The following is a 20,747-nucleotide window of genomic DNA, read 5'->3' as shown; positions in this document are numbered from 1 at the left end:
ACTGTCTGCTGGATATCGATCCAAACATATTTAAATCATTGCCCATTTAAAATACATTACACAAAAATTCTGATGTAAAATATTACCCTGCTTAAGTCAAGAGAACAGCCTGAGTTTTCATCTGCCAGTGTGTTGACAGCTTTATGTTTCCTTCCTTACTCTGCAGCAGTCAGTAAATCCTCTAGAATGGTGCTGAAAAGCCAGACTCATGGTGAAGGTGGCACCGCATCTTACAAATGCTGCCCTGAAGTTCAGAAGACAGCAGTGACCTCCTGTGGCCAGACAGGAACACTGCGGGTATGACTATTCAAATCTCATATCCTAAAAACACATTCCTTACCCCACAGCAAGGCTGTCAGCTAACTCCAGAAAAACATTTCACTGACCATTAGAAGTTTGTTTTTTAAACTCATAGTTCTACCTTTTTTTTTTAAACCTTAACTGTCAATAAAAAAAAAAATAGACATCTATATATCTAGAGACAAAAAGGGGGTGACCCCACAGATTCTAGAGGGTTCTCAAGCATCCTTCTCCTCTGTCGCCACTACATATGTACCCAAACCAGTTGCCAGAAGCCCAAGCTGCATCACTTCCAACACATTCCTTTTTATAATTTCTTCTTGAAAAGTTTTAGCAGGGGTGCCACACAGCGAATGATACATACCTGTAGCAGGTGTTCTCCGAGGACAGCAGGCTGATTGTTCTCACGACTGGGTTGACGTCCACGGCAGCCCCCACCAACTGGAACAAAACTTTTGTGGGCGGTCCCGCACGCAGGGCACGCCTACCGCGCATGCGCGGCCGTCTTTCCGCCCGTGCGCGACCGTTCCCGCTCAGTTGAATGACAAGCAAAGGAATGAGGAAAAAAACACAACTCCAAAGGGGAGGAGGGAGGGTAGGTGAGAACAATCAGCCTGCTGTCCTCGGATAACACCTGCTACAGGTATGTATCATTCGCTTTCTCCGAGGACAAGCAGGCTGCTTGTTCTCACGACTGGGGTATCCCTAGCTCTCAGGCTCACTCAAAACAAGAACCCAGGTCAATTGAACCTCGCAACGGCGAGAGTATAACAGAAATTGACCTACGAAGAACAACTAACTGAGAGTGCAGCCTGACCAGAATAAATTCGGGTCCTGGAGGGTGGAGTTGGATTTAAACCCCAAACAGATTCTGCAGCACCGACTGCCCGAACCGACTGTTGCGTCGGGTATCCTGCTGTAGGCAGTAATGAGATGTGAATGTGTGGACAGATGACCAAGTCGCAGCTTTGCAGATCTCTTCAATAGTGGCTGACTTCAAGTGGGCCACCGATGCTGCCATGGCTCTAACACTATGAGCCGTGACATGACCCTCAAGAGTCAGCCCAGCCTGGGCGTAAGTGAAGGAAATGCAATCTGCTAGCCAATTGGAGATGGTGCATTTCCCAACAGCGACCCCTTTCCTATTGGGGTCGAAAGAAATAAACAATTGGGCGGACTGTCGGTGGGGCTGTGTCCGCTCCAGATAGAAGGTCAAAGCTCGCTTGCAGTCCAATGTGTGCAACTGACGTTCAGCAGGGAGGGTATGCGGTCTGGGAAAGAATGTTGGCAAGACAATTGACTGGTTAAGATGGAACTCCGACACCACCTTTGGCAGGAACTTAGGGTGAGTGCGGAGCACTACTCTGCTATGATGAAATTTAGTATACGGAGCATGAGCCACCAGGGCTTGAAGCTCACTGACTCTACGAGCTGAAGTAACTGCCACCAAGAAAATGACCTTCCAGGTCAAGTACTTCAGATGGCATGAATTCAGTGGTTCAAAAGGAGGTTTCATCAGCTGGGTGAGGACGACGTTGAGATCCCATGACACTGTAGGAGGCTTGACAGGGGGCTTTGACAAAAGCAAGCCTCTCATGAATCGAACGACTAAAGGCTCTCCAGAGATGGCTTTACCCTCTACACGATGATGGTAAGCACTAATCGCACTAAGGTGATTCCTTACAGAGTTGGTCTTGAGGCCAGACTCTGATAAGTGCAGAAGGTATTCAAGCAGGTTCTGTGCAGGACAAGAACAAGGTTCTAGGGCCTTGCTCTCACAACAAAGGACAAACATCCTCCACTTGAAAAAGTAACTCTTTTTAGTGGAATCCTTTCTAGAGGCAAGCAAGACACGGGAGACACCCTCAGACAGACCCAACGAAGCAAAGTCTATGCCCTCAACAACCAGGCCGTGAGAGCCAGAGACTGAAGGTTGGGGTGCAGAAGCGCTCCGTCGTTCTGCGAAATGAGAGTCGGAAAACACTCCAATCTCCACGGTTCTTCGGAGGACAACTCCAGAAGAAGAGGGAACCAGTTCTGGCGGGGCCAAAAAGGCGCTATCAGAATCATGGTGCCGTGGTCTTGCTTGAGCATCAGTAAGGTCTTCCCCACCAAAGGTATGGGAGGATAAGCATACAGGAGGCCGGTCCCCCAATGGAGGAGAAAGGCATCCGACGCTAGTCTGCCGTGTGCCTGTAGTCTGGAACAGAACAGAGGCAGCTTGTGGTTGGTCTGAGAGGCGAAAAGGTCCACCGAGGGAGTGCCCCACTCTCGGAAGATCTTGCGTACCACTCTGGAATGGAGCGACCACTCGTGTGGTTGCATGACTCTGCTCAGTCTGTCGGCCAAACTGTTGTTTACACCTGCCAGGTATGTGGCTTGAAGAAGCATGCCGAACTGGCAGGCCCAACGCCACATCCCGACGGCTTCCTGACACAGGGGGCGAGATCTGGTGCCCCCCTGCTTGTTGATGTAATACATTGCAACCTGATTGTCTGTCCGAATTTGGATAATTTGATAGGACAGCCGATCTCTGAAGGCCTTCAGTGCGTTCCAGACTGCTCGGAGCTCCAGGAGGTTGATCTGAAGATCTTGTTCCTGGAGGGACCACAGTCCCTGGGTGTGAAGCCCATCGACACGAGCTCCCCACCCCAGGCGAGATGCATCCGTCGTCAGCACTTTCGTGGGCTGCGGAATTTGGAATGGACGTCCCAGGGTCAAATTGGTCCGAAGTGTCCACCAGTGCAGCGAATTGCGGCAACTGAGGGACAGGCGGATGACATCTTCTAGATTCCCGGTGGCTTGGCACCACTGGGAAGCTAGGGTCCATTGACCAGATCTCATGTGAAGACGAGCCATGGGAGTCACATGAACTGTGGAGGCCATATGACCTAGGAGTCTCAACATCTGCCGAGCTGTGACCTGCTGAGACGCTCTGGTCTGGGAAGCGAGGGACAGGAGGTTGTGGGCCCTCGCTTCGGGAAGAAAGGCCTGAGTCGTCTGTGAATTCAGCAGAGCTCCTATGAATTCCAGAGATTGGACTGGCTGGAGATGGGACTTTGGGTAATTTATCACAAACCCCAGCAGGAGGTGAATAGTGCACTGCATGGACCGGAGAGCTCCTGCCTCCGAGGTGTTCTTGACCAGCCAATCGTCGAGATATGGGAACACGTGCACTCCCAGCTTGCGTACATACGCCGCGACCACCACGAGGCACTTCGTGAACACCCGTGGGGCAGAGGCGAGCCCAAAGGGCAGCACACAATACTGAAAGTGCCGTGTCCCCAGGCGGAATCTGAGATACTGTCTGTGAGCTGGCAGTATCGGGATGTGAGTGTATGAGTCCTTTAAATCCAGGGAACATAGCCAATCATTTTTCTGAATCATTGACAGAAGGGTGCCCAAGGAAAGCATCCTGAACTTCTCTTTGACCAGGTATTTGTTCAGGCCTCTCAGGTCTAGGATGGGGCGCATCCCCCCTGTTTTCTTTTCCACAAGGAAGTACCTGGAATAGAATCCCTGCCCTTCCTGCCCGGGTGGCACGGGCTCGACCGCATTGGCGCTGAGAAGGGCGGAGAGTTCCTCTGCAAGTACCTGCTTGTGATGGGAGCTGAAGGATTGGGCTCCCGGAGGACAATTTGGTGGAGAGGAGGCCAAATTCAGGGCGTATCCGCACAGCACTATTTGGAGAACCCACTGGTCGGAGGTTATTAGAGGGCACCTTTGGTGAAAAAGTTTTGACCTCCCCCCAACTGGCAGATCGTCCGGTACGGACACTTTGATGGCGGCTATGTTCCCATGGATCCAGTCAAAAACCCGTCCCCGGTTTTTGCTGTGGAGGCGCAGGGGGCTGCTTAGGCGCACGCTGTTGACGGGAACGAGCGCGCTGGGACTGTCCCTGTGCCTGATGAGGCCTTCGGGCCGGCTGGGTATACCTACGCTTGTTGTAGGCGTAGGGCGCAGCCTGCCTGGCCCGGGAAAGACGTCCACCTGCTGAGGTGGATGCTGAAGGCGCCCGGTGGGAGAGCTTGTCGAGGGCGGTTTCCCGCTGGTGTAGTTGGTCCACCAACTGCTCGACCTTCTCACCAAAAATATTATCCCCCTGGCAAGGGACATCGGCCAGCCGTTGCTGGGTGCGGTTGTCCAGGTCAGAGGAACGCAGCCATGAGAGCCTGCGCATCACTATACCTTGGGCCGCAGCTCGAGATGCCACATCACAGGTGTCATATATACCCCTGGACAGGAACTTTCTGCACGCCTTCAGCTGCCTGACCACCTCCTGAAAAGGCCTGGACTGCTCCGGGGGGAGCTTGTCGACCAGGTCCGCCAGTTGCTTCACATTATTCCGCATGTGTATGCTCGTGTAGAGCTGGTAGGATTGGATGCGGGTCACGAGCATTGAAGATTGGTAGGCCTTCCTCCCAAACGAGTCCAGAGTGCGAGACTCCCGCCCTGGGGGCGCCATCCCTCGAACTCCGTGCCCTCTTGAGAGCAGAGTCCACGACCGCCGAGTCATGAGGCAATTGAGGCCGCATTAACTCTGGGTCTGAGTGGACCCTGTATTGGGACTCCGCTTTCTTGGGGATGGTGGGGTTAGATAAAGGTCTCAACCAGTTCCGAAGCAGTGTCTCTTTGAGGACATTGTGCAACAGTACCGTGGAGGACTCTCTAGGTGGTGATGGATAGTCAAGGACCTCGAGCATCTCGGCCCTCGGCTCATCCACAGAGACCACGGGGAAGGGAATGCAGATAGACATCCTTGACGAAGGAGGCAAAGGAGAGGCTCTCAGGTGGCAAGAGCTTCCTCTCCGGTGAAGGAGTGGGGTCGGAGGGAAGGCCCACAGACTCCTCTGAGGAGAAATATCTGGGGTCCTCCTCCTCCCCCCACGAGGCCTCTTCCTCGGTGTCGGACATGAGCTCCTGTAGCTCAGACCTCAACCGGGCCCGGCTCGACTTCGAGGCACCGAGTCCTCGGTTGCGTCGTCGAGCGGTGGACTCCCGCCCCGGCGGGGATGAAGCTCCCTCCATCGACGTCGACTCCACCTGCGTGGCGGTCGAGACCGGCGCCGCAAGCGGCGTCGAAGGCCTCGGCACTGGGCTAGAGCACGCCAGCGCCTCCATCAACGGCGGCACAGTCTGGCGCATCAGCCCTTCCAGGATCCCCGGAAGGATGGCTCGGAGGCACTCGTCAAGGCCCGCTGTCGGGAAAGGCGAGGGGGCCGATAGAGGTGCCGGTGCCAAAATCTGCTCGGGTCCAGGAGACGGCACCGAAGTGCTGGTGCCCTGACGTAGCGATACCTCTACCACCGAGGGGGAACGCTCCTCCCGGCGCTGCCGCTTCCTCGGCGTCGAGTCATCTCTGGAGCCGGTAGCCACATGCGCCATGGGCGACCGATGACGGTGCTTTTTAGTCTTCTTCCGGTGCCCGTCATCGGCGCTCGGCGGTACCGAAGAGGAGGAGGTAGATCCCCCTTGGCCTCGAGGGATCGGGTCCGACAGGGTTCGGTCCCAAGGGCCCTGGGTAGAGGGAGTGACCGGGGCTGATTGCCCGCGCGGCCGCTCACCCCTGCCATCTCCGGAAGACCGGCGGGCCAACGGGACCTGTGCTCCTGGGGTCGGTGCCAATTTCGTGGACATCGGTACCGGTACCAAAGATCCGGCCATCGACACCGATTCCGTCGAAGTCGAGGGGCCGGCGCAAGTTCCGAAAAGACGGTCCCGAAGAACTTGCCTCGCCACCTGTGTCCGTTTCCGTAAACCGAGACACAAGGTGCACGTCTTGGTATCGTGCTCTGGCCCGAGGCACCAAGCGTGAGTGTCGGTCTGCGAGATATGCCGGCCGCACCGACCACACTTCTTAAATCCACTCAGGACCTTCGAGGACATCGACGGAAAAATCGCATCGGTGAAGTCAAAGTCGTCGATGGTGGCGGTAAAAATCACACCTCGAAAAATAAATCGACCGCGTGGCGAGGCGCCCCCGCTAAAAGTACGAGGGGAAAACAAAGTTTACTTCTTTTTTTTTTTTTAAACAGAACAAAAGAAAACAATCAAAGAAAAAACAACGAAGAAAAAACTCGCGTCTAAGGCGCGGTCCAGTTTCCGAGGCTGACAGAGAGAGAGACGAACACGGCTCTCTCCAGCGCGGAAAAGAAAAGACTGAGCGGGAACGGTCGCGCACGGGCGGGAAGACGACCGAGCATGCACGGTGGGCGTGCCCTGCGTGCGGGACCGCCCGCAAAAGTTTTGTTCCGGTTGGTGGGGGCTGCCGTGGACGTCAACCCAGTCGTGAGAACAAGCAGCCTGCTTGTCCTCGGAGAATAACAGATTACAAATATAGTTTATAGACACTGAGATTTTTATGTTATATCTTAAGGAGCCTAAACAGTGACACAACCAGGGCTGCCAACCATCTGAATATTTACAGGTCCCATAAAAACATTTGAGCATCGGATAGATTTTTTCTCATCTCTTTGTCCTGGGCAGGGTTAGCAACTTTCCAAATCTCCTCTTCTCCTACCACACATTCACCACCTCTTTACCCTCTTCCTTACCGCTATATGCGCTCGTTCTTCCCAATGCACACTGCTACACATAATGGTGTGTGGCATGTTCTGTTTGTATCCTTGTACTATACATTCTCTTATTTATCTCCTCTTTCCCACTTTCATCCCTACAACCTGTAAGCACCTACCTGCTCACCCTAGTGTTGCTCTCCTTCCCCTACCACTACTTTCTCTTCCCTGCCACATGCTTTCATCCACCTCTTCGCCTCTCCCCATTCCCAAACTCTTGCATCATTGCTTTCCCCTTCTTCTAACTTCTCCTCACCTCTTTGTCCAAATCCTATTCACCGTGCGCTACCATTTATTCTTTTTGCTGTTCCCCCACTGTATCAACTCGGCTTACTTCTCCTATGGCAGATTGGTTCTCTGGGGCACAAAGACAAAAGCAGGGCGAAAAGCAATTTCCCCTTCTGCCCAATCTTTTCTTAAGTCTTTGCAAATGCAACTTCTAAGGGGCCTCTCCAGCTGCAGAATGCAGCGTTGTCACATTGGCCTGAAGATGGCCCTGACCTGGGCTTTTCTGCAGGAAAGTGAGTCTCTATGCCACACCAGACAATGTATTGACATGGGGGCTCCATGTTACCTCTCTCTTGGTCAGCACAGCAAAGTCATCTTCTGATTCAGAGGCAGAGAAACCACCAGAGGATCTCCATTCTGTCTCTAAGTAGTCATCATCTGAAAAGAATGAATTTTAAAAAAACACCCCAGGATAAAGGAATGAAACACTGATTTACAAATGGAAAAGCCAAACCAGGGTTCACATTTGTGATCAGTTCACCTGTTGGCACATTAACATGCTAAGGACAGAGAGAAAGAGAAGATATTACAGAAAACAGAAGAAAAATAAGTGGGAATAGTGATTTCACTGTTCGGCCTAGTCACACCTGTCTGACCCCTATTGTGTGTAATTGTGCCTAGTGCTTCTCCCTGTCCTACAAAGCTCCTGAACCATGAATCCCTTATACTTCCCACAGGAGACACAGGCCAACCATCCCTTTTCTACAGACAGTGACCTATAGGAGCTGCAAGTGCCCTACAGCCAACACTCCCCCAGAAGCCGTAGGCACTCCTCTGAAGCCAGTACTTTTACAGGAGCCATGACTGCCCCCCCAACCCTCCCCTACAAAGTCAACACTCTAATGGGTGAGGTAACTATAATCCCCCTAACTCACACAGCCAGTTCTCATGCAGCAGCTGTTAGTCTCCTGCAAACAGGGCTTCCATCCAAAACAGACATGAGTCCCCATTAGTCAGTGCTTATACATCAGCCTTAAACATCTCCCCAATATGCTACCCCTTCTAAAGAGTTGTGAGCTCCTTCAACCTTCTCTCCCCCACCAAAGGCGCTATAAGCCCTCCACCAGCATCCTACACCATTACCTATCATGTCATGCACTGAAATGAGCTCCTCTTGTCTGATCTCCTTTAGCTGAAGGATCTTCTCCAAAGCCTGAGGAATTTTGGGTCCAGAACTGGAATCATCAGGCTACAAAATATAATCAAGACATTATTGCATGCAGCATATACAGAACAGGGATGGGTATACTAATCAAATGTCTATTTATGACCAATCTCAAGTGCTGCAGATACAGAAAATTGTGGCTTCTCTCCTCATCAGCAGAAAAACATTTTCCAATGCATTCTAGTTTTATTTTATGTTTTTATTATACACCAATAATAAAGCAAAGTTACTTACCTGTGTGGCAGGTGTTCTCCGAGGACAGCAGAACATGCATTCTCACATATTGGGGACGTCATCCGACACAAGCCTCGGTGCAGACGCTGCCCAGCATAATCTTTTAAGAGGCCTTTGGCAAGTGTCCCACTGTGCATGAACAGGTGCCTTCCTGCCCGACGCACAAGTGTGGGTCCAACAGTACAATACTATAGATGAAGAAATACAACTCCAAGGGGAGGTGGGAGGGGATGTAAGAATACATGACCTGCTGTCCTCGGAGAACATCTGCTACAGATAAGTAACTTTGTTTATCAAAGGACAAGCAGGACATTGTTTCTCACATATAGGAATCCCTAGCTACCAGGCTCACTGAAAGTAACAACATTAGGCCAAGAGAAACTCACAAAGACAAGTCCCTGGAAGAGCAGATAAACCTGAAACTATATACATATTGGCATTAAATAGCCTAAGATAGAAGAAAACGGCCTAGGAGGGTGGACTTAGATTCTAGACACTAAACAAACTCTGGAGAATTGTCTGTCCAACCCAGCTGTCACATTGGGAACTCTGCTCATGGCAGAAGTGAGATGTGAATATGTAGACTGAAGCCTACACCGCATCCTTGTAAATCTGATCTATTTGACCTTTATAGGGGTTGTGATGCAGCCATGGCTCTGACAATGTGAGCCATGACATGAGCCCCTACAGTCATCCCAGCCTGTGTAGAAGCGGAATAAACGCAGTCCGCAAGCCAATTGGACAGCTTGCACTTACTACTGTCTGCCCCCAATCTGTTTGGATAAGAGACAAAAAACTGGGTGGACTGTCAAAAGGCCTTAGTCCTCCTCTTGGTAAAAAGTCCAGGCTCATGAGTAGCCCAAGTTGTGCATTCTTACCAGAATGGGCATGAGGTTTGTGTCAATATTGGTAGGTCGTATAACTGATTAAGATGGAAGTCCAACAGCAGCCTAGGAAGTAATTTAGGACGTGTATGAAGAACTACCCTGTTGTAATGAAATTTCATCTACTATTGCCTAAAGCTGAAGCGACCGCCACAAAAAATGAGACCATCCAGGTCAGGTACTCCAGATGACAGGAATCTAATTGCTCAAAAAGTGCTAACAGCTGGGTGAGAACGAAGCTGAGGTCCCATGATACAATTGAAGGTTTGAGAGGGGATTTTGCAGGAGGAAAGGAAACATGAAGAGAACGACTAAAGACTATACAAACATGGGTCTATCCCCAAGACTGTGATAAACACTATTCACACAAAGGTGAGTCCTTATACAGCTGGTCTTCAAACCAGACTGAGAACCCGATGATCAAATCCCCTGCGCTGTTCCAAACAGCGCTAGAAAATTAGCACCAGAACAATACGTGGGATTAAAGCCCTCATGATCAAAACTAATAACATGCAAATTTATGCGCGCTATTAGTTTTGATCTTCCTGCGGAAGGATTGCGTCCAAAGTACAATCATCCAGCAGGAGTTGTTTGGCAGGTCTGGGCTGTCAAAAAAAGAAAAAAAAAGCCCAGACCTTACAAATAGGAGGTCCATACCTCTACCCACACGTAAGGGGCTGAAGGTCCGGTGGCCCACCAGCCCCCCCCCCCCCCACAAATGACCCCCCCCCCCTCGACACCCAAGTTTCTTAGTGGCCCAGTGACTTTCTCCCCCTCCCCCCTCCTGGAGTTTTTCCCTTATATGGTAGGAAAACCACACCCAGAGCATCCCAGGATGCACTGGGCAGGGCAGTGCCATTTGGAGGCAACAATGGAAGGCAGGAGTGCTACTCCCTCCTCTCTTCTAAAGGTACGGGGGAGGGGTTGGGGGGGGGGGCTACAGGTTCACTGGACCTTCAGCCCCCCAGTGCCCTTGTGTCGGGGGTTGGGTCGTTTGGGGTGGGATGGGGAGGCCTGCTAGCATGCTTGGTGCACTGCCTGCTGAGCATTGGGGAAGAATAGTTAATACTCTGTTTAGCATGCATTTGCATGCTACTTGCGGTCAGGGCTGGCAAGCTCATTGTTTCACATGCTTGCCGGCTCCGATTACAGGGTGGGAGCAAACGTGGGTGCTAGTAGCCTCTAGCGCTCGCATTTGCTTCTGATAATCAACCCACGAGAGAGGTGCTAGAGGTATTCAAGCAATCTTTGTGTAGGGTAAGTAGGAGGGGCCTTGCCTCCATATTATATGGCAAACCTCCAACTGAAAATATAACATCGCTTGGTGAAATGTATTCTGGAAACCCACAAAACCTTGGAGACACCCTCAAGCAAATTCCAAGGAGGCAAAGAGTACGCTCTCACCATCCAGGCAGTACATAAATATCACCATGCTGGGACAGGCCAAGGGTCCATCGAGCCCAGCACCCTGTCACCAACAGCGGCCAAAAGAACAAGCAATTTGTCCCGCCCATCCTAGAAATACAGCTTTATTCTCTCGTCTATTCAATAACATTCTATGGCTTTTTAATCCAGGAAGCCGTCCAACCCTTTTTTGAAATCTGCTAAGTTAACCGCCTTAACCACCTTTTCCAGCAGCAAATTCCAGAGTTTAACTACATGTTGAGTGAAGAAAAATTTCCTCAGATTCGTTTTAAATTTATCACACTGCAGCTTCATCACATGCCCCCTTGTCCTAGTATTTTTAGAAAGCGTAAACAGACGCTCCACATCGACCCGTTCCATTCCACTCATTATCTTATAGACCTCTACCAGATCTCCCCTCAGCCGCCTTTTCTCCAAGCTGAAGAGCCCCTTCAGCCTATCCTGATAGGGAAGTCGTCCCTTCCCCTGTATCATCTTTGTTGCCCTTCTCTGCACCTTTTCCAATTCCGCCATGTCTTTTTTGAGGTGCGGCGACCAGAATTGAACACAATACTCGAGACGCAGTTGCACCATGGAGCGATACAATGGCAGAATAATATCTTTATTTTTGTTTTCAATCCCTTTCCTAATGATACCCAACATTCTATTTGCTTTCCTAGCCGCAGCAGCACACTGAGCAGAAGTTTTCAACGTATCATCAATAATGACACCTAGATCCCTTTCTCGGTACGTGACTCCCAACGCTGAACCTTGCATGACGTAGTTATAGTTTGGGTTCCTCTTTCCCACATGCATCACTTTGTACTTGTTCACATTAAACATCATCTGCCATTTAGACGCCCAGTCTCATAAGGTCCTCTTGTAGTTTTTCACAATCTTCCGGCGATTTGACTACTTTGAATAACTTTGTGTCATCGGCAAATTTGATTACCTCACTAGTTACCCCCATCTCTAAGTCATTTATAAATATGTTAAAAAGCAGAGGTCCCAGCACTGATCCCTGGGGGACCCCGCTAACTACCCTTCTCCATTGTGAATATAGACCTTTTAATCCTACTCTCTGTTTCCTATCTTTCAATCAGTTTTTAATCCACAGTAAGTAGAGGAGTGTGGTAGCCGTGTTAGTCCACTCTTAAGGTTATCAATAGAAATCAAACAAAATAAAACATGGAAAAGAAAATAAGATGATACCTTTTTTATTGGACATAACTTAATACATTTCTTGATTAGCTTTCGAAGGTTGCCCTTCTTCGTCAGATCGGAAATAAGCAAATATGCTAGCTGACAGTGTATATAAGTGAAAACATTCAAGCATTACTATGACAGTCTGACAGGGTGGGAGGATGGGGGTGGGTCGGAGGTATGCATGGGGACATCAAAGCATATCATTGATATTCTAACAGGATGGGTGTGGATAGGTGAGGGGTGGGATGATCAACAGAGACATACAGCTTTATGGTTTATAATGGGCTAGGAACCCCAGATCCTTGTTAAGTCCTTTCTGTTGGGTGTTAAAATATTCAATCATTCTGACTTCAAAGGTCTTACGTTCTTGTATGGTTTTAAAGTTACCTTTCAGTATTCTCACTGTGAAATCACTGGTACAGTGTCCTGGTTCTGTGAAGTGCTGTCCCACCGGGGTGGGGGCCCTACTGGCTGTATTGTACATGTGATGTCTATGTAAATTGAATCTTGTCTTAAGCATCTGGCCTGTTTCTCCAATATAGCATCCTTCGTTACATTTTTTACACTGAATGATATGTATTAAGTTATGTCCAATAAAAAAGGTATCATCTTATTTTCTTTTCCATGTTTTATTTTGTTTGATTTCTATTGATAATACACAGTAAGACACTACCTCTGATCCCATGCCCCTTTAATTTCCTCTGTAGTCTTTCATGAGGGACCTTATCAAACGCCTTCTGAAAATCTAGATACACAATATCAACCGGCTCACCTTTGTCCACATGTTTGTTTACCCCTTCAAAGAAATGCAGCAGATTAGTGAGGCAAGACTTCCCTTCACTAAATCCATGTTGACTTTGTCCCATTAGTCCATGCTTTTGAATGTGCTCTGTAATTTTGTTCTTGATAATAGTCTCTACCATTTTGCCGCCACCGACGTCAGACTCACCGGTCTATAATTTCCCGGGTCTCCTCTGGAACCTTTTTTAAATATCAGCATTACATTGGCCACCCTCCAATCTTCCGGTATCACGCTCGATTTTAAGGATAAATTACAAATCAATAACAGTAGCTCTGCCAGCTCATTTTTGAGTTCTATCAGTAACCTAGGGTGAATACCATCTGGTCCAGGAGATTTGCTACTCTTCAGTCTGCAGAACTGCTCCATTACGTCTTCCAGATTTACAGTATTTCAATAAGTTTTTCCGACTCTTCTGCTTCGAATACCTGTTCAGCACCGGTATCCCACCCAAATCTTCCTCGGTAAAGACCCAAGCAAAGAACTCATTTAATTTTTCTGCTATTTCTTTGTCTTCCTTGATCGCCCCTTTTACACCCCGGTCATCCAGCAGGCCAACAGATTCTTTTGCTGGTTTCCTGCTTTTAATGTATCTAAAAAAAATTTTTACCATTAGTTTTCGCCTCTAATGCTATCTTTCTTTCAAAATCCCTCTTTGCCTTTCTTATCAGCGCTTTGCATCTGACTTGACATTCCTTATGCCACTCCTTATTTTCCTCATTCGGTTCCTTCTTCCATTTTCTGAAGGATTCCTTTTTAGTTCCAATAGCCTCCTTTACCTCACTTTTTAACCACGCCGGCTGTTGTTTGGTTTTCCGTCCTCCTTTTCTGATACGTGGAATATGTTTGGCCTAGGCCTCCGGGATGGTGTTTTTGAACAACATCCACGCCTGTTGTAGGTTTCTTACCCTCTCAGTTGCTCCTCTAAGTTTTTTTTTTTTTACCGTTCTTCTCATTTTATCATAGCTTCCTTTTTTAAAGTTAAATGCTAACATATTTGACTTCCTATGTTTACATTTTTGAAAGCAAATTTCAAAAGCGATCATGTTATGATCACTATTGTCAAGCGGCCCCCGGACCGCTACCTCCCGTACCAGATCATACGCTCCACAAATGGCAGTCTAGAATTTTTCCTTCTCTCGTCGGCTCCTGTACCGGCTGCTCCATAAAGCTGTCCTTTATTTCCTCAAGGAAGTTTACCTCCCTAGCGTGCCCTGATGCTACATTAACCCAGTCTATATGGGGGTAATTAAAAATCACATCAATTTCCAAAGTAGTAGTTGAAGAACCCGCATGATTTTGTGGAGGATTTTCTTATCATTTTGGTCATCCAAGATAAGTAACATTGTTTGATTGTTATATTTGTTGATATATGCCCGTGGCTCCATTCATGAGTGTTAGATTAGGTGTATGGACAGCTGCTTATTAAGTTATCTATTGTGGAGGTTTTTTTCAAAGACTTATGATTAAAGAGGCACTCTTTCCTATTATAAGGCGTGTCCTTTGGAAGAAGGAGGTGCCGTTCAAACTGAGGTCTTTTTTCTCCACTTTTTTCATGTGTGAGTCCATTATCACCTTTCGACACTCTATATAACTGTAGAATACTTTGGAAATTGATGTGATTAATATTCTACATATTCCATAAATCTCTGGTAATTAAAATCACCCATTATTATTGTGTTGCCTAATTTATTTGCCTACTTCCTTTAACATGACTGCGTCCGTCTGCTCATCCTGGTCGGGCGGACTGTAGCACACTCCTATCACCATCCTTTTCCCCTTTACATATGGAATTTCGATCCACAATGATTCCAAGAGGTCTTTTGTTTCCTGCAGAATTTTCAATCTATTTGATTCAAGCCTCTCGTTAACATACAATGCTACTCCTCCCCAAATCCGGTCCACCCTATCACTACGATATAATTTGCACCCCAGTATGACAGTGTCCCACTGGCTATCCTCCTTCTACCAGGTCTCAGAGATGCTTATTATGTCTATTTCTTCATTCAGTGCAATATATTCCAATTCTCCCATCTTATGTCTTAGGCTCCTAGCATTTGCATATAGACTCTTCAAGCTAGACTTGTTTTTCCTTATCACATCATGTTGTTTACTATTTTACTATCTTTTGTCTGGTTTCCTATAAGGGCCAGACAGCAGAAGGTAGGGTGTAGAAGAGACCCCTCGTTCTGAAAGATGAGGTTGGAGAACAGTCCAATCTCCACAGTACTTATTAGGAAAGGTATAGAAAACAGGTGTGAGAATGTTATAATGCCTTTGTATCGTTCCATGGTCAGACCGCACCTTGAGTATTGTGTCCAATTCTGGTTGCCACATCCCAAAGAAAGATATAGTGGAATTGGAAAAGGTGCAGCGAAGGGCGACTAAAATGATAGCGGGGATGGGACGACTTCCCTATGAAGAAAGACTAAGGAGGCTAGGGTTTTTCAGCTTGGAGAAGAGACGGCTGAGGGGAGACATGATAGAGGTATATAAAATAATGAGTGGAGTGGAACAGGTGGATATGAAGCGTCTGTTCACACTTTCCAAAAATACTACGACTAGGGGGCATGCGATGAAACTAGTGTAGTACATTTAAAACAAATTGGAGAAAATTTTTCTTCACCCAATGCGTAATTAAACTCTGGAATTCGTTGCCGGAGAATGTGGTGAAGGCGGTTAGCTTGGCAGAGTTTTAAAAGGGTTTGGACGGTTTCCTAAAGGACAAGTCCATAGACCGCTACTAAATGGACTTGGAAAAATCCACAATTTCGGGAATAACATGTATAGAATGTTTGTACGTTTGGGAAGCTGCCAGATGCCCTTGACCTGGATTGGCCGCTGTCGGGGACAGGATGCTGGGCTTGATGGGCCTTTGGTCTTTTCCCAGTATGGCATTACTTATGTACTTGGGAGGAAAACTCCAGAAGCTGAGCATACCAGGTCTGCCTCAGCTAGCACACAGCGAGGAGAATCCTGGTTCCCTAGCTTTGTCCAAGGTTGAACAAGGTCTCCCCTATGAGAAGGATCGAAGAAAACGTATACCGAAGTCTCATTCTCTAATGTAGAAGAAAGGCAGCTGAAGCAAGCCAGTTAAGGGACCCGAGCTTGGCGCAAAACTGAGGTACTCTGTGGGTGAGGCGAGTGACCAAAAAGTTTTCAACAAGGAAAAGATATACTCTCAGAGGAGCTGATGGGCAATGCCCATACTGAGACTGCTCACAGGGTTGTATCACCCTGCTCAGTTTGTCCGCCAAGCTTTCTTCTTCCCTCAAGGTTTGTGGCCAGGAGTACCATCTTGTGGCTGGTGGCTCCAGTTCACAGTGCGACCGCTTTCTGAGCCAAGGCATAGTGTTACGCATTTTTCTGTTTGCCCACATGGTACATGGCTGTCTGTCAGAGTAAGCAAGAAGAACTGATCACTAAAAACTATCAGAGCATTTCAAAACACCCAGAGTTCCAAGATGTTGAACTGATTCTCTGTCTCCTGGGCGGACTAAGTACCCTGGGTGTGAAGCTCAACTATATGGACCTCCGGCCCAGAGAGGATGCATTCTTGGAAATGTGGGATGGTAATCCCAGGATCAAAGTGGTATGGAATGTGCACTAGAGCAACAACTGAGACAGCTCTGGGAAAATATCTGCCAGGGTCTCCTTAACTTGGTATGACTGGGAAGCTAGGGTCCATTGGGTGCCTCTGAAGAGTAGGCACATAATGTGTACTTTGGAGGCCATGGGGCAAGCTGCAACTCGTTAGCTGCTGTGGACTTAAGTGATGATGGTGATGAGGGCATTCGTCATAGCTCAAGGCAAGAAGACCTGACCTTGCACTTCAGCAGGGCTGCAATGCACCAGTGGGACTTGGGGTAATAATAACAACAAAAATAAAGCAGCCTAGGCCTTACAGTTCAAAGCATGACTGGTCATCTCCAGGAATTACAACAAATCATAATTACAAACATCAGTAAACCTAAAATTTAAATTATGCAGGAGCTAGAACATATTTCCTAAACAGACAAGTTTTAATATATCAACGAAATTCACCATATGAAACAGACCGACATTATAAATATATCTTTTCCAAGTCTAGCAGCTTGGAATGCAAAAGATGCTCAAAATGTCTTATCTTTTTCATACCTTTAGGGGGGAAAGGGGGAAATGGGACTTGATATACCGCCTTTCTGAGGTTTTTTAACTACATTCAAAGCAGTATACATATCTTCAGGTACTTATTTTTCTACCAGGGGCAATGGAGCGTTAAGTGACTTGCCCAGAGTCACAAGGAGCTGCAGTGGGAATTTAACTCAGTTCCCCAGGATCAAAGTCCACTGCACTAACCACTAGGCTACTCTCCCAGTAGCCTAGTGATTAGTGTTAAGTTTCAATTTATGACTCACTATCCATTTTAGATGATGGAAAGACAAAATAATGTTCACTTCCCTTTCTAAAATTATTTTTACCATTCACTACCATAAAATGAGCATAGAAGTAAGCAGGTAGCAGACTATACAAGGCTTTAAATTAAAAAAAAAGATAATTTAAATACAATTCTTGCCTTCACAGGTAGCCAGTGGACCCTGACATAATACTGGGATAATCTATTTCCTTTACTGACAGAAATCAAGGGAAGGGCATTATTCTTAATAGTTTGGATCTGTTTTAGAAGGTGTCTCGTGCAACCTAAATAAGCAACATTACAGTAGTCTATTTGACTCAAAATTAAGGACAGTACCAATATTCTAAACTGATCCTCTCTAAAATATTTACAAATCTGCTTAAGTTTCTGCAAAGCAAAAATGTTTTCCTAGCTAAGAAATGTATTTGATCTTCAAAAGAAAACTTACTGTCCAAACAGAATTCCATTCTTTTAATGGTAACATAGTAGATGACGGCAGAAAAAGACCTGCACGGTCCATCCAGTCTGCCCAACAAGATAAACTCATATGTGCTACTTTTTGTGCATACCCTACCTTGATTTGTACCTGTCCTCTTCAGGGCACAGATGATAATGTGTAAGTTATTTGATTAATTGTAATCTGAGAAGCAGCCCAAGTAGGACAGTTACTAAAACTCACAAACTTGTTTTATCCGTGTTAAGTTTCAATTTATGACTCACCATCCATTTTTCTATTAAATTCACACCCTTCTGAACCCTAGACAATTCAGTATCCAAATTCCCAAATAGGTATTAAAATGGATACATCTGTGCAGATATATGTAATATAACCATTTTGATTTTCAAATTCAAATCCCAAAGAATATAAAAACACAAAAAGAATTGGGGAAAGCAGAGAACCCGGAGGTAGTCAGCATGGATTTTTCCACCCTTCAGAAAAGCAAGTCTTCATTTTAATTCTATATGATCTTCCAGTCAAAAAACTCTGGAACCATTTGTACATCCTACCAGTAATTCCCATATCTGCAAGAATCATCAAGAGAATCTCATGTTGAGAAACTACAGGAGTTTTGGAACTGAAATAGTTCTGTGCACGACACTTAAATACCTTTCCACGGTGTATTCTTGACATGCCACTCAGCCAGACAGGGCAACATAAGGACTACCAGTCTGTGGAACAATGTTGCAACTACTACTAGACACTAGACTACCCTGGGAGTTGACATGAGGCTAAACGGTCAAATGCAGTATTGACAGTGACGTCCCATCTGACATCTGAGATAGTTCCTGTGGCTCGGAAGAATCTGAATGTGAATGTATGTGTTCTCAGAAGCCAGAGAGCATAAATCAGTCAACTGAATCATGAGAAGAAAGGTGGCCAGGAAAATCACTGTGGAGTTCCCTTTGGCTAGATGTTTATTCAGTCACTTAACCCTCCATTGCCTCAGGTACAAACTTAGATTGTGAGCCCTCCTGGGACAGAGAAATATCCAATGTATCTGAATGTAACTCACCTTGAGCTACTACTGAAAAGGTGAGAGCAAAATCCAAATAAATAAAAGGCTCCGAGGCTCAAGATGGGAGGAAATTCCCCCCCCCCCCATCAATTTCTTGACATAATCGAGAAGCTGGAATAAAATTCTGTCCCTTCTTGCCCTGGTAAAATGCTTTCAGGTGGCAAAGAGCATACAGCTACTCTGCTAATACTTCTTTGTGTAAACAGCTGAGCTATGAAGGCCTTTGTGGGCAAGCCAGTGGTCTTCTTTGCTAATTCAAAGCGTAACAGAGCTGGTCTATCTGAAGAACTCACCGGTCGAAGGTTTCAAAGGTCAACATTCCTTGGAAAAAATTCAGCTTCCCCCCTGTCTGGCAGATCTGAGTGCGCTACTTCAAAGATGGCTATGATCTTCAGGAGGCAGTCAAAAATTTGCTCCCTGAAAACGACTGGGGAGCAGACTAGGCCTCCTGGGGATGCTGTTGACACAGAAGAGAGAATTGGAACCAAGCCTGCTGAGGCCTATGGGAAGAAGGGGTAATTGTACACCCATCATATAAACTGTTTCTAGGCTCGCCCAAAGATCCCACCCCTAGAAAAGAAGGACGCAACTGGAGATGGCCGGGTGACAGACTTTCTAGTGATTCTTAATGTGGTCACAGACCTCTCATCTACTCCCACAAAGAAGTTATTTCCTCAGCAGGGAATGGCAAGACCCGAGACATGCAGCCAGGAAAATGTGCTCATTTCATCACCAGGGTGGACAGTCTGGACATAATGTCAAAACATCAAAGGTGCTTCTGGTCAGACATCATGTATAAACCTGCTTCTGGTTCAGCTTGCAAAAGCAGCAGCCTTAACCACGGGGAGACTGTCTGTGAACATGAGCGCAGTGTGCTCCTCAACAGATGGTAGTGTAGAGCAGACGGGTCCGAATGCGGTTGACCAGCATCGAGGCCTAATAAAGCTGCCTCCCAGAGGTGGTTAGGGTTTGGGGCACCTTGCACAGAAGAAGAGAGGTAAGAAACATCGATCTCCACACTCTGTTGAGGGCAGACTCAACCACCAAGGAGTGGTGAAGTAACTGGACCCTTTTGGCTTTTGTACAAAGTGTCTATTTTATGAGGTGCCACTTAGACAGACAGAGGTGCCTAGGTAGAGATCCAGAGTCCTTAACAGTGAGCAATGCAGCCCTCGGCTGACCCTTAGTCTTCAAACTGAATGGAATAACCTCCGCTAGTTCCTGTGCAAAGCCCATGAAAGATATGCCTTCAGGAGGAAATTTATGTCTTTCTTGTGGTGGAGAGAGACCACATGTATTATCATAGGACTCCTCCACTAAGGAGTACTGTGAATCCCTCTTAGACTCCCAGGAAAGGCCTGTATCAGACTGTGTGAAGTACCCCTTATGGGAAGTACGAGTTTGCAGTTTCATGCCAAGCTGAAGGCCATGCATCGAAGAATGCCAAGGTACATCTACCTTTGGGCCCCAGAGAAATTTCTCCCCAATGTCGAGGGCTGCACCTGACGATCAAGGTGGGACCAGCATCGAGGACTTCTCCCTTGACAGAGTCACCTCAGGCACCTGAGACTGTGCTCTGGCTGGTGTAAGCACCCTCAATGCCCAAGCACTCTGTGGTGTCTGGGACTCTTTTTCCAGAATGAGCCCCATCGAGCAGTTGGGGCTGTACTGTGACTGGTGCAAGTGCCCTCAATGCCAAAGCACTCTGTATCTGCAGAAGCCCTCCAGCTCATCTTTGAGCATGACCCGGATCTCCTCATGAAGGGCAGGCATGAATAAAGACTGGGGATTCAGCGCAGAGAAAGCCTGCAAATTTGCTGGTGCCAAAGGGGCCGGATCACAGCCAGATGGCATTGGGCAGCTTAGCACCACCACCAAAGATGATTAACCATCTACTCAGTTCCGATGGCTTCTGGAGATTAGCGATGCTGATGCTCTGGAACTCCCAGCACTGTGCATCGAGGATTAGCGATGTCGAT

General features: G+C 47.4%; 1 protein-coding gene across 1 annotated transcript in view; it reads right to left on the bottom strand.

Moving 5' to 3' along the window:
• Positions 1-20,747, bottom strand: part of SF3B2 (splicing factor 3b subunit 2) — a 102,818-nt gene that overhangs the window by 32,414 nt on the left and 49,657 nt on the right. Inside the window, exons 7-8 of the mRNA XM_030217837.1 lie at positions 8,247-8,352; positions 7,450-7,541 (exon numbers count right to left, since the gene is read on the bottom strand). Coding sequence (XP_030073697.1) covers positions 7,450-7,541; positions 8,247-8,352 — 198 coding nt within the window. The remainder of the gene's footprint in view (positions 1-7,449; positions 7,542-8,246; positions 8,353-20,747) is intronic.

The sequence above is a fragment of the Microcaecilia unicolor genome, chromosome 11, assembly GCF_901765095.1.
Source record: "Microcaecilia unicolor chromosome 11, aMicUni1.1, whole genome shotgun sequence".
Taxonomy (NCBI): domain Eukaryota; kingdom Metazoa; phylum Chordata; class Amphibia; order Gymnophiona; family Siphonopidae; genus Microcaecilia; species Microcaecilia unicolor.
Note: the sequence above shows the minus strand (reverse complement) of the source record. Positions and strands in the feature narration are given on the sequence as shown.